The sequence below is a fragment of the Cryptomeria japonica genome, chromosome 4, assembly GCF_030272615.1.
Source record: "Cryptomeria japonica chromosome 4, Sugi_1.0, whole genome shotgun sequence".
Classification (NCBI taxonomy): domain Eukaryota; kingdom Viridiplantae; phylum Streptophyta; class Pinopsida; order Cupressales; family Cupressaceae; genus Cryptomeria; species Cryptomeria japonica.
Genome location: NC_081408.1, coordinates 478572187 through 478592938, shown reverse-complemented (window position 1 = coordinate 478592938; position 20752 = coordinate 478572187). Strand labels below are relative to the sequence as shown.

At 34.6% G+C, this 20752-nt stretch overlaps 1 protein-coding gene across 1 annotated transcript; it reads right to left on the bottom strand.

Moving 5' to 3' along the window:
* Nucleotides 1-15305: 15305 nt before the first annotated feature.
* LOC131062537 (probable polygalacturonase At1g80170) lies at nucleotides 15306-18975 on the bottom strand. Its single transcript, XM_057996231.2, has 10 exons — nucleotides 18699-18975; nucleotides 18474-18623; nucleotides 18229-18360; nucleotides 17887-18054; nucleotides 17513-17533; nucleotides 17201-17408; nucleotides 16484-16574; nucleotides 16293-16401; nucleotides 15719-15838; nucleotides 15306-15627 (listed from the first exon to the last, which is right to left on the bottom strand). The coding sequence occupies exons 1-10, from the start codon at nucleotides 18831-18833 to the stop codon at nucleotides 15397-15399; spliced, it is 1365 nt and encodes a 454-aa protein (XP_057852214.2). The 5' UTR covers nucleotides 18834-18975; the 3' UTR covers nucleotides 15306-15396.
* Between the last annotated feature and the right edge of the window lie 1777 nt (nucleotides 18976-20752).

The window sequence follows — 20752 nt, the reverse complement described above, 5'->3', positions numbered from 1 at the left end:
ACACTAGGGTGCTCTTACACCACAATCCCGCTGTGGTTTTTCCCTTAACCGGGTTTCCACTTTAAAATCTTGGTGTTATGGTGTTGCTGATATTTATTTTGTGTTTATGCACTCTAATTCCTTTCATATGCATTACGTGGTTTAATGAATAAATTGTCAAAGTTAAAAATTGTAGAACACTAATTCACCCCCCCTCTCAGTGTTCCTTGATTCCAACAGGAATAGTGTTTTTTTACCTAAGGATGGGGCCTTTGCACAATTGGCCTTGAACATAATAATAACTAGTAGCAAACTAATGAGACTAGGAATTGTTGAGCTCTTCAATTTTGATGGATTAGAAAAAGGAAATCTAGGGAGAACAAGAGTGGGGTGTGTTATGAGGATTGGATATGGAGATGTCTTGAAGGCAATAGCATTGACATTACCACATGGAATGAATAATGTAGCAAAATCACATACTTTACTAGCGGGGTTAAAACTTGCAAAGTATATGGGTATCCAAAATTTTAGAGTGGAAGGGGATTCCTTAAATATTATTAATGCATGCATTAGTAGAAGTGCCAATAATTGGAACACTAGATAACTTCTATCTCATGGGAACTTATTCAAAAATTTAATTTACTTAAATTTTCTAGCATTGTTGCCAAGAAGCAAATTCACCAGTCACTACGCTTGCTAATGAAGCTTGTGAAATTGATGATGAGATTAAATATTTAGAGGGGGACAATTATAATGTTATCAACAGTCTTTCCCAAGTCGTTGATAACGATCACCAACCTTGTAAGGGTTTTTTTAACTAACATTTTGGCTTTATATTTGTGCAAGTTCTTTTTGAGTGGTAGTCTCATATTGATGTTGTTTACATAAATGAATTGTAATATAGAATGGACATGTAGATGCTTTGTTTTGGATAAAAAAGAATGAGTTTTGTGTGTTTTAAGAATGTTTGGATAGATTTTACTGAAATATTTTTGAAGGGAAGATAATTTGTTGAGGACATTTTTTATCATTAAAAATTTTATGAAGTATAAACTAGATATTATGGAGATTTTTATCAATTGATTGCTTTGGTAAATGATCATGGAACACATATATTTTTTGTTTTTCTTTTCAAGAGCTCTCGATGGCTACCTATTTAAACATGTCATGTCCAAGTTACACATACTCTTGAATTTCCAAACAACAATTATTCCCATCTTCTTACATAATTATTTTCGTATGAGAAATACAAAAGGTTAGTTGATTTTACATTCTTCTTCTCTAAGTTGATGCATTCTAATGGTTTCATTCTACTGACTTTTGCATCAAGATAGTGAATATTTTGCCTTTCAACAAGTGAGTGCTCCTTCCAAAATGTAAAAAAAATATTTATTAGTGATAATTGTTTGTAATGTAAACGAATTGGTTTAAAAAAAAAAAAAAAAAGGAATGAGTGCAAATTAATTTGGAAATATAAATTGTTCAAAATATTTCAACTTAAGAAATTGATTACATTGAATATATGTGTTGTTGATTGTCTTGGATATAAATGAAAACTAAAATGCTTACTAAAACAAAATCAAGTAAATTTTTTGCAAGTGTTGTACATTCACCAAAAGTTCTCATGTATTTAATTTAACTTTTTTATAGTAAATTGAAAAATATTTTATTTTAATCATAAAAATATTAATTTTAAAAAATAAAAAAATAAATATAATTATAATTTTTTTACTTTCTCGCAATGGAAACGAAACCGGGTACTATTTGAGCCCCCCGCTTTATTGGAAGGAATTGACCCCAAATTCATGGGCATGCCCAGTGCAGTGGGAGGCCAATAATATGAAAGAAGCCCCCCCCAGAGGGAATTTTAGCGTTGCCCCGAATCCCACCCACCCGGGGGCCGCCCTATCTTCGTGAGCCCCTATCTATATCTCTGGTCGCCCGAACTAGAATTCCCCCGAGCAACAGGGTGGGAGGCTATAGATTTGTGCGGGGGGGGTGGATTAGTTAATTAATTAGCCTGCTAGAATAAGGACTTGATAGCTATAGTGCCGAGAACTTTAGAACTAGAATTCCCACCCCACCCTCCCTATAGTCAGGTGGATTAATTAATGTTCTAAATTTATGATTCAATAATTAATATATTTATTGAAATAAAATTTACATTATGATCAACATATAAACTATTTAATGTAAATTTAAACTCCTTTCAAAATATTTTTTTCATAAATGATTGTTTTTATTTTAAATATTACTAAAAATAATTTACTTTTATAAATATTTAATTCTAAATTTAAAAATAATTTTTGGTATATTTATTAGGAAGTAGTTTGTAATAGATTAAAACAAACTATGGTTGGGAATTTATGTGGAATTTTCAAAATATATCTCTCCTTTCAATGTATAGATATCTACTTTATGATCAATATTTATAGATTATTTGATATAAATTTAAAAATTGACATTAGAGTAATTTTTTTTTAATTTTGATGGTGAATTTATTTATTTTATATGTATATCATGTAGTATTCTCAATTTAGTTTCCAAAGGAATATAATTTCTCCAAAAAAAAATTCTATATTGAATTATGTTCCATATACTTTTCTAAACTTTTTATTTAAAAATCATCTTCTAAAGATTTTTATTATATCAAAATCAATCTTCAACATTATAATGTCAGTGTCCTGTCACTGCAATACCTACATCATACGCTGAGAAATTGGGTTTATTTGAATCCATTGCACTTTAGAAATGAATTAATAATATCAACTATTAAACATAAAAAATATAAAACAAGTGTACCGTTTCAATAATTCTAAACATTACACTCAATTTATAATCATATTTGCAAAACGGAGCAGATGAGAGAATGTACACATGCCATAAAGTATATTCAGACGGGCACTATATTCAGTTTCAAAGTTTCTTCAATGTTTATGCCCCGAAATGAAGCCGCTGCCTGAAATTTAACAAAATAATATCGTATGATCACTTTTGCGGGGAGAGCGTGAGACATTTTCGAGCCTATATTACAAATCCTAGCATTTTCTTATCACTCATGTTGCACACTATCTTGTGTGTCCTTACAATAATTTAAATTGGGCTTTCCTGTTGAAGTTGTCAATGAAGGGAAAGCTTCTAACTCTAATGAAGAAATAGGAACTTGTTAAGTTCTACTTTGTTTCAATGTTCGTTGCTACCTCTATGAAATAATCGTTTGCTACTACCTTGGTGAAAGAAGAATTTTGATGTTTGTTGCTGCCTTTATGATATATTTTTTTAACCTAACTAGGGATCTGGTTTTTTGACTTTTTGTTAACCCCATGCTTGATTGTCTGACCATGCTTTCTTAGGGAATTTTGCAATATTATGATTCACCGGTCTCCTCTCTATTATAGAATTTATTATCTAGTTTGGAGGTCTTTGTTGGCTCTTTTTTTGCTCAAATATGCCAACTTATATATTTAAATTTAATATTTATATTAATATTAAGTTTAGGCCTTGTATCCATTCATGGGTTCTCTAGGGTTTATCCTTTGAGTAAGGTGGTTAGGAGAGGTGAATAGGTGTGGGCTAGGTCGGAGCAGGGGTGGATTAAGATAAAATTTTGATGGGGAGTCAAGAAGAAACCTGGGTATTTCAGGTGTCGGGTGCATTCCTCGTGATGAGGAAGCGAAGATCCTTTTCAAAGGTGCGTAGAGGTTGCAAGATGAGACAAATAACAAGGCTGAAGCACAGACCGCTCTATTAGCGATGGAATTGGCCAACAACTTGAATATTCCAAGAGTGCATCTTGAAGGTGACTCTCAAGTGGTGGTGGATGCAATTGTGAAAGGTGTATCTTTGAGTTGGCAAATAAAAAAATTTATTTCAATAATTTGCTCAAAATTGAGTGTTTTTCAGGATTTTTGTATCTCTCATGTTAGGAGGAGGGGAAATATGGTGGTAGATGTTTTATCCAATGTGGTGTGTGAATTGGATAGATGTGTGACGAGATGGTTGGGGGGGTGGGGGTGGGTGATGACGAAATTGTCCAATGGTAACCTTAATCAGCCTATACATTTATGTACCTATCGGTTAATGAAATGTGTGTGATGTGGACACCTTGTTCTCCTATCGAGAGCTTACGTTGGCTCATTTGAAGTTGGTAATTAATGCTGATAATTTCTGTAGTGGTGACAATGCGTGAATGGAATGCATTTATGGAGAGAGTGGGGAAGTGGGCAAATAGGTCCAAAAGGTCATGAAAGCAATTATACCAGAGGAGTATCTGGTAAACATGGAGTCGCTGTTGGAGTGGGCCATTTCAAGAAAAGGATTTGATCTCTCTAAAAGGTTGGAGGACCATAAATATTTGAGGGGCAGGTATATCCCCTTTCTCAGATGACAAGAGGAGGTAAAGGCTAGGTACAAAGAGGCAGAGAGGAGAGGGTGGGAGGTGTTGAAAATGTTCACACAAATTATGGAGCTGGAAGAGGTAATTCAGAGGGCTCAGGCGGAAGCAGGGGATGAGGAAGAGATAGGCCAAAGATTGAGGCCGAGGTCTAGATGCACGAAGGTGGTATTGATGACAAAAGACAAACCCTGGCAATCCTTCTGGGTAGTGTGTGAATTATCTATGTTGTTGGTTGATGTTTGGGAGTTGATTCCTGTTTCTTTATTTCAGACTTTTCAATTTTTGTTTTCATACTATATCGATTTACCATAATGAAGTGCTACTATGGGAATCTTGGGTTGGTATGTACAGTGGTTTTGGGTGGGCATTTTTGTCTTTGTGAATGTTTGGGGCAGTTGGTGGGTGGTTTCATGATAGATAACTATTTCTTTTTTGAAGATGTAATTTTCCTTTCCTTCAATAAAATCCAATATTATCAATCAAAGAAAAAGTTTAGGCCTTGTGTCTTTTGCAAAAAAAAATTTAAATCTTCTCATCCCTAAAATCCTAGAGAATACCAATTGCAATGCAACTACTGACAAATTCACAAACATCCTGCCACTCATGAATAATAACTACCACACGTACATCAATTTTATTTTTTATTTTTAAAAAGGGGGTAAAGATTTATGCAGAAATCATAGAAATACAAAGAAGAGGCCTCAGGCCCACCAAGACAACAACAAAAAAATCCTAAAGGAACCACCAGCACCACCACTACAAGGCCAGTGACCATAGCACTAGATCCAACCATCGGATTTCCAATGATAATAGCTTTTCGGAAATCCCTTAGAAAGATGATGTTCTACAAGGTAGGGCCAAAGGCCGATTACTTTGGAATTGCACAAAAAATCAGGCTCATCGGGAGCCTCGAAGGGCCTCAAAAATGACAATGAAAAGAACCAAACATAAAAGGGAATTTGATCCTACACCACAGGGTGCTCTTGCATCATCCTATCTTCAAGCATTAACCTATCTAAAGTTTCAAGATAATCATGAGGTATACCATCCCTTCCACTAAAATCCCAACCATCAACATGCTCTGAAGCCCACTTGGCCAAACAATCAACCACTCTATTCCACTCCCTGGGAATATGACAAAAGGAGACAAATTCCAATGTGTTACACATTTGTAAAATATGTTTGACCACATAAGCTAATTGCCAGCTCACATCATTCAAATTTTGTTTGTTCAACATATCCACAACAATCTGAGAGTCTGACTCACAAATAATCTTCCTCCATCCTAAAGAACAACCCCGCTCAATAACAATCTTAATAGCTAGGGCCTCCATAAGATTGTTGGAGTGCTACCCTGTGTAAATAGAGAAGAAAAAAACTGCACAACCATCATCACCTCTACCTATACCTCCAATACCTGCATGTCCAGGATTCCCACGGGAAGAGCCATCAATATTAATTTTTAAGATTCCCATAGGAGGGGGAATCCACCTTCCATCTCTACTTATCCGCTGCTTTGCATGACGAGATCTATTTCCAGCAGCACAATCCATTTTAATGTTTTCCAATTGCAAATTCCTTACAATAGCATAATCACCCAGATCAACATTTACAGACAAATTGCATTTAGCTGATATTGTCTCTTGAAGCCTATTAACTATCTTCTGCCACAGCTGAGAACTCCCTATATGTGAATCACAAAAGACCCTCTGATTCCTTTCCAGCCATAAATTCCACATAATAAGAGTTAGCCCAATAGCCCAGACCACTTGAAGAAAAGAGGTCTTTGTTGGGGGTCTGCCCAAGCTATCCCAAAATTCAATTAAGGAGGTAGCATGAAAACAAGCATGTTGCCAAGCCTCCCACCACTTGTGCCAAATATCCCTAGAGAAAGGGCATAGAAAAAACAAGTGGGAGCGGTCTTCCTCATTATGCATACAAAGATAATAGATAGATGGTCCCTGGAAGCCTCTCTTACGAAGATTCTCCCACGTGAGGCATTTCCTTTGAGCAACCAGCCATATGAAGAAATTACATTTCGGCCAAGAAAAACTATTCCAAACCTTCTTCCACCAGGGAACATCCGTCAAGCCATGCAATTGCCTATCAAGCTGAGCATAACCTTCAGCAACAGAAAACTTGCCTTTTGGATTAGGACCCCAAGCCAGAATATTTTTCTCCTTGAAGGAACTACATAACCTACCCTCCAAGATATTAAACAACACCACACGATCTTCATCTGAACCACCCAAGGGCCATTCAAGAGGATCCTTCCAACAAGTCACCTCAACCTATCCAATGCACCTAACTATTTTAAAATTCTCCACCTTAACCCATCCAGCATCATTGAAAATGTTGGAAAGAGGTTGAAGTTGAGGATAACTAAACAAAATAGGAGGGTGACCATCCCAAGAGTCCTGCCAAGAGAGAGCTTCAGAGCCTCTATTACAAATCCAGAAAAGACCATCTTTAATAAGTTGGGCACCTTTTTTAAGAGTATCCCAGATACAAGAGCCCCTGCCCACTAAACTGAGATGAGGCACCTCATGATCATTAGCACCAGGGAGATACTTGTGGGTTAAAATCTTGGCCCAATCCTGATCCTGACTGTTACACCACCTCCAATACAGCTTAGCCACCAAGGCCTTGCTAACGAAAGCAATAGATCTCAGGCCAAGACCCCCTGCATGTCTCGATCTATAAATAGAGTCCGATTTAACTAAACTCCACTTAGAAGAAAGGAAACTACCAGACCAGAGAAATTGACAAGAAAGAGCATCAAACTCTCTCACAAAGCTAGAGGGGGGAGCCTGCACAAAACACCTATAAATGGGAAGTGCTTGCACCATAGTCTTTAGAAGAATCACTCTTCCAGCAAAGGATAACTACCTGTAGGTCCAATGATTAACCTTACAATGAAATTTATCCAAAATTTCTTGCCAAAAATCTTTGCGCTAACCCCCCAAATCTAAAGGAATTCCAAGGTACAACAAAGGAAGAGACCCCATCTGAAATATGAGGATCCTGGCAATCCTATTTTGAATAAGCTGAGGGGTATTAAAGAAATATATGGATGATTTATCTTCATTAATTTTCTGACCCGGGGCTTTACAATAGATATCCAAAGCTCTCCTGAAATTCACTACCTCATTGATTCTGGCCCTACCCATCAAACTTGTGTCATCCACAAACTGAAGATGGGAGTGGGGAGGTAAAGCATTATTCCAACTCCAGCCCTGAATAAGACCATGTCTCACCTGGGAAGTGAGAAATCTGCCAAGACCTTCAGCCATGAGAATAAATAAATAGGGAGATAGAGGGTCCCCTTGCCGAAGCCCCCGAGAAACACTAAACAATTGTGAGGCTTCCCCATTAATAAGACCTAAGAAAGAGGTAGAAGTCACATAACTAAGAACCCAATTCACCCACTCTTCTCCAAAACCAAAAGCCAAAAGGATCTTCTGTAAGAAATTCCAACTCACCCTATCATAAGCTTTGGCCATGTCAAGTTTAATAAACATAGCCTTCTCCTTAGAGGAAGCCATCGAATGAATAGCCTCCATTGCTATCACAACTCCATCAAGGATCTGTCTTCCGTTAATGAAACCACCTTGCTCCTGAGAAACCAAAGTGTAGAGGAGAGGTTTGAGTCATTCAACAATCAATTCAGTGATTATCTTGTAGACAACATTACATAGAGCAATAGGCCTGCACTGATCCAAGCTATTAGCCCCCTCCTTCTTAGGAATGAGAGCTAAGAAGGTAGAATTCATAGATTTGAGCATTTGTTTATTCCTATGAGATTCTTGAACCACATCTAGAAGATCATACTTTATAATCTCCCAAAATTCTTGAAAAAACTCAATAGGAAACCCGTCAGGGCCAAGAGCCTTGCCTTTTTTCATTTGAAACACAACCCCCTCAAGTTCAGACAGCAAAATGGGGCAAGAGAGCATCACTCATTTCAACAGAGACAAGAGGGGGAATACAGTTCAGGATGGCCCTCTTTTCCACCATAGCTTCAGGATCCTCTTTGGTAAACAAATTAGAAAAAAAATGACAGCTTTCGTAGCAATTTCTTCTTTAGATGAAAGATGAACCCCTTCTGAAGAAATGAGAGAGGTAATAGAGTTACCATACCTATGAGCCTTAACAGAATTATGAAAAAAAGCAGTGTTTCTATCACCTTCTTGGAGCCAATCCACACAAGACTTTTGTTTCCAGAAAATCTCCTCACGCACCTCCCACTCTTCTAAGTCCTTAAGAACAAGGGACTTGGCCATACTGAGCTCCATAGTCATCCCTTGATCCCTAATTTAACGCGTAGCCTCATCCAGCTTGGATTGAGCTGCCATCTTGTGTCCATGCAGGTTCCCAAAACATTGTTTATTCCACCTCTTCAGCCCATATTTTACATGTTGTAATCTCCTCCCAAAGGAGTACATAGCCCGCCCATGGGCAGGCACCCCTTCATACCACCAATCAACCATAAGATCCCTCAATGATTGATCACGGAGCCACATCAATTGAAATTTGAAAAAGGGATTTTTGGAGGTTCTAAAAGATGTAATAGAAAGCTTAATAGGCCAATGATCAGAACCCCTCCAATCAAAAATTTCTGAACTAGTGGACCACCTATCATGCACCCAAAAGTAGGAAACCAAAAATCTATCAAGCCTTTCAGAGAGAGCCTCAACACCACTCCTCCTATTATTCCATGTAAAGACACCATTAATTGGCTTCACATCAATGAGATTCAAGAGACCAATATTATCTCTGAGTAAATATGAGGAAGGATCAAGCCTGAATAACCCACCTCGCTTTTCCTCCAAACTAGTAATGGCATTAAAATCTCTAGCCAAAATCCAGGGTAGAAAAGGATCCTGAGCCCGAACAAAATTGATGTGAGCCCAAAGATGAGACTTACCCACAAGATCCGTAGGAGCATAAATATTAGAGAAGAGGCATCTTTCTCCTGTCTCAAAGCTAGAAGCGACCATAGAAATGGAAGACCTCCTAGAAAACCACCACAAAGGAGAAACTTTCCTCGGGTTCCAAAAGCAAGCAACCCCCCTTGTCAAAGGCCCTGGGGCCAGACACGACAAGCACAACTGGCCAAGCCATCCACTGAAAGCTTGGTTTCCTGAATAAAAACAACATCAGGAGACTCAGAGTCAATTAATCTACGAACAACCTTTTGTCTAGGGATGTTGTTCAACCCCCTTACATTCCATGAGAGCACAATCATTTATGTGGTTGAGAGAAGTGAGAATCAATGGGCTTTACAGACCCTGACTCAACCAAAGTATCACCAATAAGCTTAACCTTTTCCTGATCCATTTTTCGTCCACTCCTTAAAGGTTTGTCTAAAGAACCCTTTTTGAGGATCTTTTGATGCAAGCCTAAAACAAGTGGGGCTTTGTTACTCTTCACTGAACTTGAAGCTACAGTAGTGGAAGGGGGAGTAGACGCCATGACCATTGCACCTTCAGGAACCTGTGACTCACTGAGATCTTTGTTGTCTTGAACATGGGATGGAAAATCCGTAACCATTTGAATATTCCGTTGATTCTCCAAAGATAGGGCCTGACCCTCTTTGTTGGAATCCCCATCCAGCACTTCATGCTGAAATTGGGCACCCAAGGACATTTCAACTGGAACTCCTTCCTCTTGGACCAAATCCTCTAGAACCTCAAACCTATTTAGGGTGACATCATTTTACCTATCCAACCAAGTTCTCTTCTTTCCCTTGTCTTTATTTCAAGGTTTCACAGGAATGAAGCCATCTTTATCAGCAGGACCATTAGGCATATGGGCTTTCCCCCTATCTTCCCCCAGAACAGAGTGAGGAGGATCAGAAACAATTGGTTTAGAAGATTTATTTCTAGGGCATCTCTGTTGTAAATGACCATATTCATGACAAATTCTGCATCTAAATGGCAGGGTCTCATAGTCCAACTGTTGGATCCAAGAAGATGTCCCCAAACAGATTTCCATAGAGTCTGGCAAAGGATTATTTAAATCAACTTCTACACATATGCGAGCGTAGGAAATTACCTTTCGATCTTGAGTTTGTGAAGCCGAACCCACATGTTTACCAAGAAGCAGTGAGATTGAGTGAAGAATATCTTCTCTCCAGAACTCCAGCGGAAGCCTTGGCAATCGAATCCACACGGGCACATGAGAGGGAAGCTGCTCAGCAGAATTAAAGCCAATATGCCAAGGTTTGATAAAGAGTCCCACCTGGTTGAAAAAATAAGGGCCACCTTCAAAAGCCTTGTTCCTATCTGCCAGGTTGGAAAAAATAACCAGAAAATAGTTATTGGCTGCCATAAGTAGCTCCATGTCTCCTTCAGGATTCCAGACACGGCGTGCCCAAGACTCTAAAATAGGTATAGAGAGGCAAAGACCAATGAATTTGCATATGAGAGCATGGTTGCACCAATATTCAACATCCTCTGAAATTTGCTCAAGTTGAATAACCAGAACTGGGCGATCTTGGGATCTCTCCAAACAACCATTCACCTTTTTCATGTGAAAAGGCTCTTTCGAAGAAGAAATGCCTGCCCCTGATTGGGAATGACCAATGTGTTCCTTTCCACATGCATGCATCAAATTAGACGGATCCGCCATAGCTAGATCTCCAAAGACCATCTGAGAAGAGGATACTCCTCTATTCTCCATGGATCTAGAGAAAATACCAAAAGAAGTAAAATAAAAGGGGCGGAAAACCCAACCCCAAAACACCACAAACCCCAACGAAAACTCAAAGTAGAGGAAACAGAAGAGGGTTGCAAAAAAACCCTGCGGCAGCCCAAAAAACCTGACCACAAGCAAGCAAAAGTTGACCCCCAGCAAGCAAGAACTCCCCCCCCCTGGAACGAAGCAGGCAAAGCGCAAATTATAGGCTAGGGCACTTCGGCCCTAGCACGACATCGACGCACACGCAGAGCCATCTCCTTTTCAATTTTTGGAAATCATGTACAACAATTATAGTGATGGTAATAATTACATTAACTTGGGAAACCAAAATGTTAATGCTTTCAATATATGCATTGAAAAATAACTACAAACAAAGAGGCAACATGGGTAATAGACCATAAAGTTCAATAACTAGTATTGTAGACACTTAAATTCTACCACTCGAATTTAATTAATCCGGATTCATTATTCTTCCAACATAAAATATTTTATTTAATTAATTATTACCCCTTTGACATAATTAATTTTATTGATTATGTTTTCTCCTTTCATTCCTCTAAAATAGTTAATTATATAATATTTATTTAATTATTATCCCTCCTACATAATTAATTTCTTATTTAATTATGTTTCTTATTTATTCTTCTAAAGTTTGATTTATTTTAATAAATCAAGCTCCACTTTAGCCAATATCCTAAAAATCCTCTAATCTAGATTAGTTAATTAGTTCTTAGTTAATTAACTAATTTCCTTGATTACTAACTTCACTAGCATTTCTTCCAATTTAAATTCCTCACACCTACCCAAGTCCACATGTGACTACCCCTCATTAATTACTTACATGCATGAATCATTTTCCCACTTCCACCTCACCTTTTGACCAAATATTTTATTTGGTGCTCACACATGTGCGATGAGTGTTCTTCCCAACACACTTTCCCTTTTTCTCCATTTGTCATCTCCTCCTCTTACACCTCTTCCACTTTTTTTGTTTTTGTGTTCACTTGTCATCCTCATGTTCTTCCCAAGATGCGTTCACACATGTGTAAGCATACCTTGCCCTATTCAACATGACAAGTGTTCTTCCCAATGCCTACACCTTATGACATATGTCACAAGGCTATGAGCTCAATCCAGTTCACATCCTCTCCTTCCATCTCAACCTTTCATGCCATTTTCAATCTTAACCGTCCATTCCTCTACCATAAGTCTATAAATTGGAACCTCTCCCCTTCATAAGATTATCACTTGCCATCATACCGTAATTATACCAAAATTTCCATCTAAATCCTTCCATTGTTATGATATTTTATAGCAATCCACATGCAACCATAATCAATGAGAAAACCAAGTGGAGGTAGGTGCATTCACTTTAGCTGAATCTAAGGAGTGATGAAGGTATTTTCTTGTGTTTGCATTTATTTATTTTATGTTAAATACTAGTTTAACATACCATTTTCATTGTTTTCAAGTATGACTCTTATCAAAGACCTCAATATTACAATTTTCCACAAATATTGCACATTCCATAAAAGAAAAGGGCACAAAATTGAGTCATGTAAAGAATACCAAATATCCATATTTGGACATATTCCTTCTCTCAATAAATAAATCAAGGCACAATAATTAGTGTCTTGTTGCCCCTCCAAACTCAAACCTTAGGATCTTTAAAGATCCTTTTCCAACACACACATATGGAAGATTTCCAAGAAACATAAATCAAATTATGCTACTCTTTCTCAATAATTATGCAACCCATGACAATCAGACATTAATGGTGAAATAAATATGCAACCCCTAATAGAGTCAAACATTGGACCACCCAACAACAACAACTATAATTGCAATATTATGGTGGTGACAGTAACTACACAAACTCATGAAACCAAAATGTTATTGATATTTATGATCTCCCATGAAACATAAATGTGAACAAAGTGAAAAAATAGAAGGTAGACCATACAATGATAATCAGTATGATTCCTATCAAAGACATTGAGAGTAAAGTTACAACAACTATTGCACATTCCATATGTTGGTACTTAGATTTGTAGGTATCAATTTTGTAGTTGTCCCTTTCTAGACTTTTGACCCTACATCATAGATATTTGATTTGAAATGTGTCCTGATGGGTCTCCCTTGGTTAAATTTTGTAAGAGTATTATCCTCTTCATTTCTCATGTTCTCATCAATATGTCAGTAATTGCAAAAATCCAAGAAAATTTCAAGAGTGGGATGTTTGGGTCATTTTTTTATTTGTTGGATTTTCACGAGTTTAGAGTTTCCCTTGCCTAGGTGTCACTTTCCTATTCTTGTTAGGATAAAGTGACATTAATCTTGCAATCCTAAGCTATTCACATGTCTCCATATTCCTTGGAAAGTGTTCTCTTGGACATTTGAGAAAAATATTTAATATTTGTATTTAATGGTTAATTGTAATTGCATTTTCAAGAGGTGAACATGAAGAGGTGATAAAGATAAATTAAATTGGACAAAATACAATCGTTCCCACATCCACATTGAGAAATTAAGGGTCATGCATTAGGCGCTCAAGTTTGGGAAGAGAAAAGGTGTTCGTTTGGGGATATGAACAATCACTAAGAGTTACAAAGCACACGAAATGTCTAAAGTCTAAATGGATTTGGGTTTGGTACCCAAAGAAAAAGTTTTATTACATATATTATTATGTCTATTGTCCGTTCATTCTCCAAGGTGTTGGTTTTTTCAAGTGGTTTTGGCCCCTTGTTTTGGGAAACCAACAATGTTTTTTCTCTCCCATTTGGCTATAAATTACAGCCAAGACATAGTTGTTTCATTATAGTTTCTTTAAGGTTTCCAAGTAATTATAGGGTTAGTTGGAGAACTGAAGTGAAGTGAATTATTGTTTTAGTCTCCCATTTGAAGATTAATAATATACCCGCCCTTGTTCCTTGGTGGAGTTTTTCCCCAAAAGGGTTTCTTAATGTAAATCCAAAATCTCTTTTGGTATGGCGATTTTGTAATTATGTTGAGCAATGCAATCGCATGTTTATTTCAAGTTTATTGTCAAATTTGGTAATCTTTTTAGATTTGTAATCACATAAGAAAGTTAATAATGCAAGCTTAGCTAATGATTCTTTTGAGAGGGGGGTGCCTCTCTCTTTAAGTGTTGAAGGTTTTCTGCTGAAGTGGAAGTTTTTTTTGCTTTTTTTTGTGTGATTTTGTAGATTTGAGAAAAGGATTGAAAGCCATGGCTTCTACTTATTGCACATATATTGAGAAATTCAATGGCATTGGCTACAAGATTTTGAAGATTAACTTTTTTTTCAATTTTTTTCAAAAAAAACCTAGTAGCTTAGAAACTACATTCAATTTGCTACAAACTACGTTCTTACATATTTTGGAATTATGTTGATAACATATTCAAATTTTTATGGACCAAGTTGCCTAACTCTACTTTTTCATTGCCACTTAAGGGTCTATTTTGTCTCAGTAAATAAATTAAGTAAATCAAGTAAATCAAGTAAATCAAAGATCATGCAAATCAATCTCAGTTGTCCGTCCTCTCATTTGAAAGTCTAGAAATCCACCTCTCATGTCTTAATCCGTTCATATGGAGAATTTTTTATATGTTGATGCTATAAGAATCTTGTATTATTTTTTAGCATAGAGATGCTTTATCATTATAGTGGAAACCATTTTAATGATTAATATGATATTATTTTGATATTAAAATAGCATTAGTCTTAATTATTATAGTTTATTTTTAATTATTTCAATTTTATTTTATTGTAATATGTATATGTTTGAGTTTAATGTTATGAGTTATTCTAACAATATGTTAGAGTATATATGTTTTAGGTACAGTCTTTTGTTATGAGCTAAGACATGAATAGTATTCCATGTCTATTGTCTCTTTTTCTTTCAAGAGTGTAAGGTTTATATGTATTTAGGATATACAATCTTTAATACAAAAAAAATAAGACTACTTCCATATATGCAATACCAATCCTACACTAGTAAGATTAATCCATGATAGCAATACAATTAATTTGGGAAATGCAGGATTGTTGGGAAATGCAGGATTGTTGGAGGACAAGTGACTAGTAAAATAGAGACAAGGAATTCATGTCTACATAAAAGAGGTACACTTGATGTCAAATGTATAAATCAAATATGTGAAAATATACATTAATTAGATTAAAAATAAATTCAATTTCAAATAAAATCATATCATTTCTGAATATTAATTTTATAAGAGAATCTCTTAAAGTTTGGCTACATTTTAAAATCCTTATGATGGTGATTTTAGGTATATAGAATATTGATGAGAAAAGAAATCACAACCTCTGAAGACAACTTAGTGGGTTGACATGCCCAAAAGCTGAGCCATAAGAATTGAGGCACACAGATATTGTCGAAGATGACACCACTGATTTTATATCTACATTTCTCACAATAATATCTTTGCATGGAACACTCTGACTGCATAAAAATTTCACCGCTTGCTCCTGCGTTGATGTCCCTCTGATATTTTCAAAAGTAACATATTCAATTTGCACTGCTGATTTCTGTACACAAAATCCCATTAAAATGTTAGAGAATTATATATAAACTGATCACAAAATGATTTTGAGAAATATGGAGAGTCATGTCTTTTACCTGATTAATCTTGCAGGGTTTAGAAGAGTCGCAGTAATTTTGATCTATAATGATCGGATAACCAACATTTTTAACCGTAATGTTTGAAAATACAATTTTTCTTGCATACCCGGAACCACCCTGTATGTACAAGTCAAGCGAGTTTGAAAATTTAAGTTCACAAATAAATAAATAAATTAATTAATAAGTGAGTGAAGAAATATATTTTAAGTAAAAGTTTTAGAAAGATCAAAGGATTGTAATTCAGTTGGTTGAGTGTAATTGATGAAGTGATTGATGAGGCGTGATTGATATAATTGATGATGAATGACAGAAAATGATGTAAGATTGACTTTGATCTAATAATTACTCTTCAGTATCAGTATATAAGAGATTTTGGCTTAAAGAACACACACTAAACTTTAACTTGTTTAGTAGGTCCTTTGAAATCACACGATAATACAATTTTAGATGAACCATTTAAACAAGTCAAAAAATTTGAAACATATTGTTTAAACATATAATATTGGATTTTGAATAAAACTAAAGATATGAGATCTGAAAAGAGATTATTGAGAATGAATCCACAATCCACCTGCCAAGTCTTGATTCTAGCTCCATTGTCTGATCCATCAAACACAACATCTCTGACTCTGATTTTCTCCACGCTTGCTTTCTCTCCACCCTTTCCTAGGCTTCCAATGCTGCAAAATCAAAACAAATTATGAAACCGATTCCTAGTCATCAATATGATGAATTTAAGTAGAATAAATGGATAACACTTACCTGATGCCGTGTCCTGGTCCACATTTGATGCTTTGAATAAGAACATTATATGTTCTGGACATTCCAGACGTTATGGAGACGCAATCATCCCCTGCATAGTAGCAATTTAAAATTAAATAAGTGCAGGGCAACAACTTTCTTTATCGACAGTTTATAAGGAAAAAAGTGTTTATTGAAAAATGTGATGAAATATGATCTAAAATATTGATTAAAAAATTTAAGTCTATTAAATTCAGAAAGATAATTATACAAAATCATAGAATATAGAAGTCTAATGTCTTTAATTGAAAAAAAAATTATATATTAATTTTTTAATATTTAATGAATTTAAATAATATAATATTATTGTTAGTATTTTCTAAATATTATTTAAAAAATTTAAAATATTATAATTTTTTATAAATTATTGTTTCTTTATTCATTTTACAAGCTTTTTCAAGAGTCATAAGAAGTGTTCAAATCTCTATTTAAGTAACACAACTGAAAAACAAAAGCCTACCAACCATCTCCATCCCATCCGATTATACCAGTTTTCAATTTTCTTATTAAGTTAAAAATATTATTTGTTACTTTGCTTTTTCTAAATTAAAAAATATGCTCATATTATATTCCCAAATGCAAATCTCCAAGAAAACAAAAAAATCTGCAATTTTCTGTTTGGAATGAAAACATAAAGAAAAATCTGTAGAGCTTTTAGGAAAGAGATAGATGGATCGCCTGTTGCAATGTCACAGTTATAAACATTTGCATCGGTAACCCCCTGTAGATGAATGCCATCAGTGTTTGGGCTTTCTTTTGGAGCTCTTATTGTGAGTGCACTCACATGGATTCCAGACGAGTAAAAAATGGCAAGATGCATTTGTTGGCTATTCACAAACTGCAGATTTTTCACCACAACGTCCTTGCAACTATGAATATACATTGCCTGAAAGGAAGAACAAAACAAAACACACAAAATTTAGCAAAAGATCTCATAAAATTCATCTAAAACAATAGTGTGATTGTTCTCAGCTCAGAAAACATACATACCGTGGGTGCCTTCCTGCAAGGCTGCATATCAATAGATAACAGCAAACTGTTAGATTGAATCGCAGTTGACAATCGGTGTATTATAGTTTATATATATAATTGTTGTTTAGGTGAGAGATCCATTCTGATAGTCTTTTTCGAAAACTACTATTCAGCTTCTAAAATGTATCAAGATATCATTATCTTTTATCCATTATAATATCTTTTATCTATCATAATATAAATGTTTGATACATTCTAAAAATTGGATAACCATTCCAATCTCGTCGATGTTAGATCAGTTAAACATTTTATACATTAACTTCTTTGATTGTAAAAACTCATACCTACTGTAATCAATAAATTAGTTAAAACATCAATTGTAAGAATCTTACATTTTTCTTGTTAACTTTGCAAGATTTTTCCCACCAAAGATGGCCTTGGCCATTTATGATACCTCCACCACCTATTCGGAGGCCAGTGATTCCTGAGAACTCAAGCCACTTACTTGTATCTCCATTTTTCCATGCAGATTGCTGTGGAGCAATTATTACTCCTCGAATCTGTAGAACAACTTAAAAATAAGTTACACTCAAATCAGAGATGTTAGAAATAAGTCACGCTCGAATTAAAGATGGACGAATTTTAAAGAATCAATAATTCAATGGTGGAAAAAAGATGAAATGATCCATGAAAAGCTCTAACAACAGCAAACTATAAAAGCTGCATATTCTTACATGGACTTGAACAGGAGAGTTGCAAGGGCCAGAGAATGTGGTAGGATTGAGCAGGAACTTCATTCCACTTGTTACCACCATCTTCCCATTAGAGGATGACTTGCATGCTGCCTCCCAAGCTCTCATGAAAGCCTAAACATCAATCCCAAATCATCATTCAATTGCCTTATAAACCTGTTTCTAATTATTTGATTATGAAGTCAGAACAATTTAAAGCTAAAAATGAACTGATAATGAGTGTTTACCGGGCTATCATCTGTGGATCCATCACCAACTGCACCATATGCCATGACGTCTAGTAACTTTGCTGAACTTTTATCAGAAATTCTCTGGGTTGCCCAGCACAAATCCACCAGCAAAGCAATGAGAGTAACAGCGAAGATAAACTCATGAATCTGCAGAAATGTTTATAATGAGTTTTCAGTATAAGAAACAAAAGAATAATGAGGGAAAGTGCAAAACATTCTCACCACCTTGGCCGCCATTGCCACTGAGTTTTCAAATAACAAGAGCTCTCGGGCTTGGATGAATTTTAACTGTAATTCTCCAATATTCTTTATATGGCAGGATTCCTTAAAATTCCTTAGGAAGAATATTGAGTTCATTGAAAAACACGTCGCCTTGAGTTTGCATGCAACATAGAATATAAGCAAAATCCAAATGCATGCAACAGAAAAATCAGTTAATTATAATTTAGGAGATTTGGTTTTATAGATATTTTTTTGGCTTTAATTTTTTAAAATGATATTGTAGTTATATGGTTGAGTGAATTTAATTATACTGTGTTTGAGTATTAATGGTTGGATTAAAGGCGTGTTATCAAGGTTGAGTGGTTCCTTGGTTTAGTTGTTTGCTTATTACAAAAGAAACTATTTCTCTCTATTCTATCTCATCTACTAAGACAGCCCAAAATAAATATATTATTATTGTATAGCACTTAAATAGGTTTTGGTGAATATTTGTATAATGAAAAACTATAATATTTATTTTTGGGAAATAGAAAAAAAACATACGTTGTCAGCATGATGTGAGAAAGAGTTTCTTGACATATTTCCTTACCTTACGTTGTTATGAAAGATTTCTTATCGTATCTCATTACTTCACTATGTTGTTAAGGTAGGTGTGGTGGACCTTATTAATTGAACTTTGTTTTTATGTGTTATACAAAAATCAACTTCTATAAAGGCACTTAGAAGGATAAGTCAATTTTAAAAATCAATGACACTCGACAATATATTCTATTTAAACTTTTATGTTTATGAACAGGTGAAGAACATACTCTCACTCTCTTCTTTTAAGACTTCTCCTTATTACATGGGCTCTCGCCATGTGGAATGTCATCTTAAAATAAAATATTTTTATTAAATGTTTAATGGTATTGATGTCAAAATATATTATATTTTATATTTTATTTAAGGATGTTGAGAAATTTAATTTTAAAGTTATAATAAATTTTATATTTTAATTTCATATGTATGTGTATGTATGTATGTATGTATGTGTTTTATTTTAGTTAACAAATTATTTTATTTTTTTAATAACAATGCAATAAATTATTGAACCATATTAATTGTTTTAGATAGTGAAAACTTAATAAATTATTTTGTATAAATATCATTTTCAATATCTATCCAAACTACTAAATAGATAAATAGATAGATAGGAAAAAGATATAAAGATTGTTTATTTTAAAATGTACACAATAGCTATTTTTATTATTTTGATAGGTGTTCTACAATGACAACAGGGCCTATAGTTAGCTATACAATGACAACTGGGTCTATAGGAGATGGAAACAGGTAGTTCAACACAATCCATGTAAGAAAAAGAAAAAAACAAACCCATTGTATACAAGAATTCAACACAATCCATGTAAGAAAAAGTAAAAACAAGCCCATTGTATAAAGACAAATTGAATTTGATTTGATTTAAGAAGAAGAAATTCTTTAGGAGGTGGCAACAAGGTTATATGAGTTCAACACTATGCGTGTAAGAAAAAACAAAAATCAAATCCATTGTATAAAGTAGAAATAGGATTTAATTTGTTTTAAAAAGCAAAATTAGATTTGATTTGATTTTAATTGCCTTAATAATGATATCTATGAAGTTAAATTATGGAAAAGATATCATACAGTAATAAAATAAATAGCATGCACATGCTAACAATTGTAAATGAAAAATAATTCAAACATAGTAATTCAAAATATTTTATTCTATTTAATAGTAGTTATTTTTTTGCTACTTTTTTAATTTTAATTTTCTTTATATTTTTTATTAAGTGACATAATTAATATTATTTATATTATTAAATATAAATTATTTGACATGCAAATGACTATAAGTTTGGGGATTTTCCTCATGTCATTACTCTCGATGTAATTAAGAAATAAATAAATAAATAAATTATTGTCATTACATTTCATTTATTTACATTTCTATTCATCATTAAGGATTAATTTTGATCTTTAGATTTCTTCATCTTTTATTTTAGATCAATTTAATAATTCTATAAATGACTTAGGTT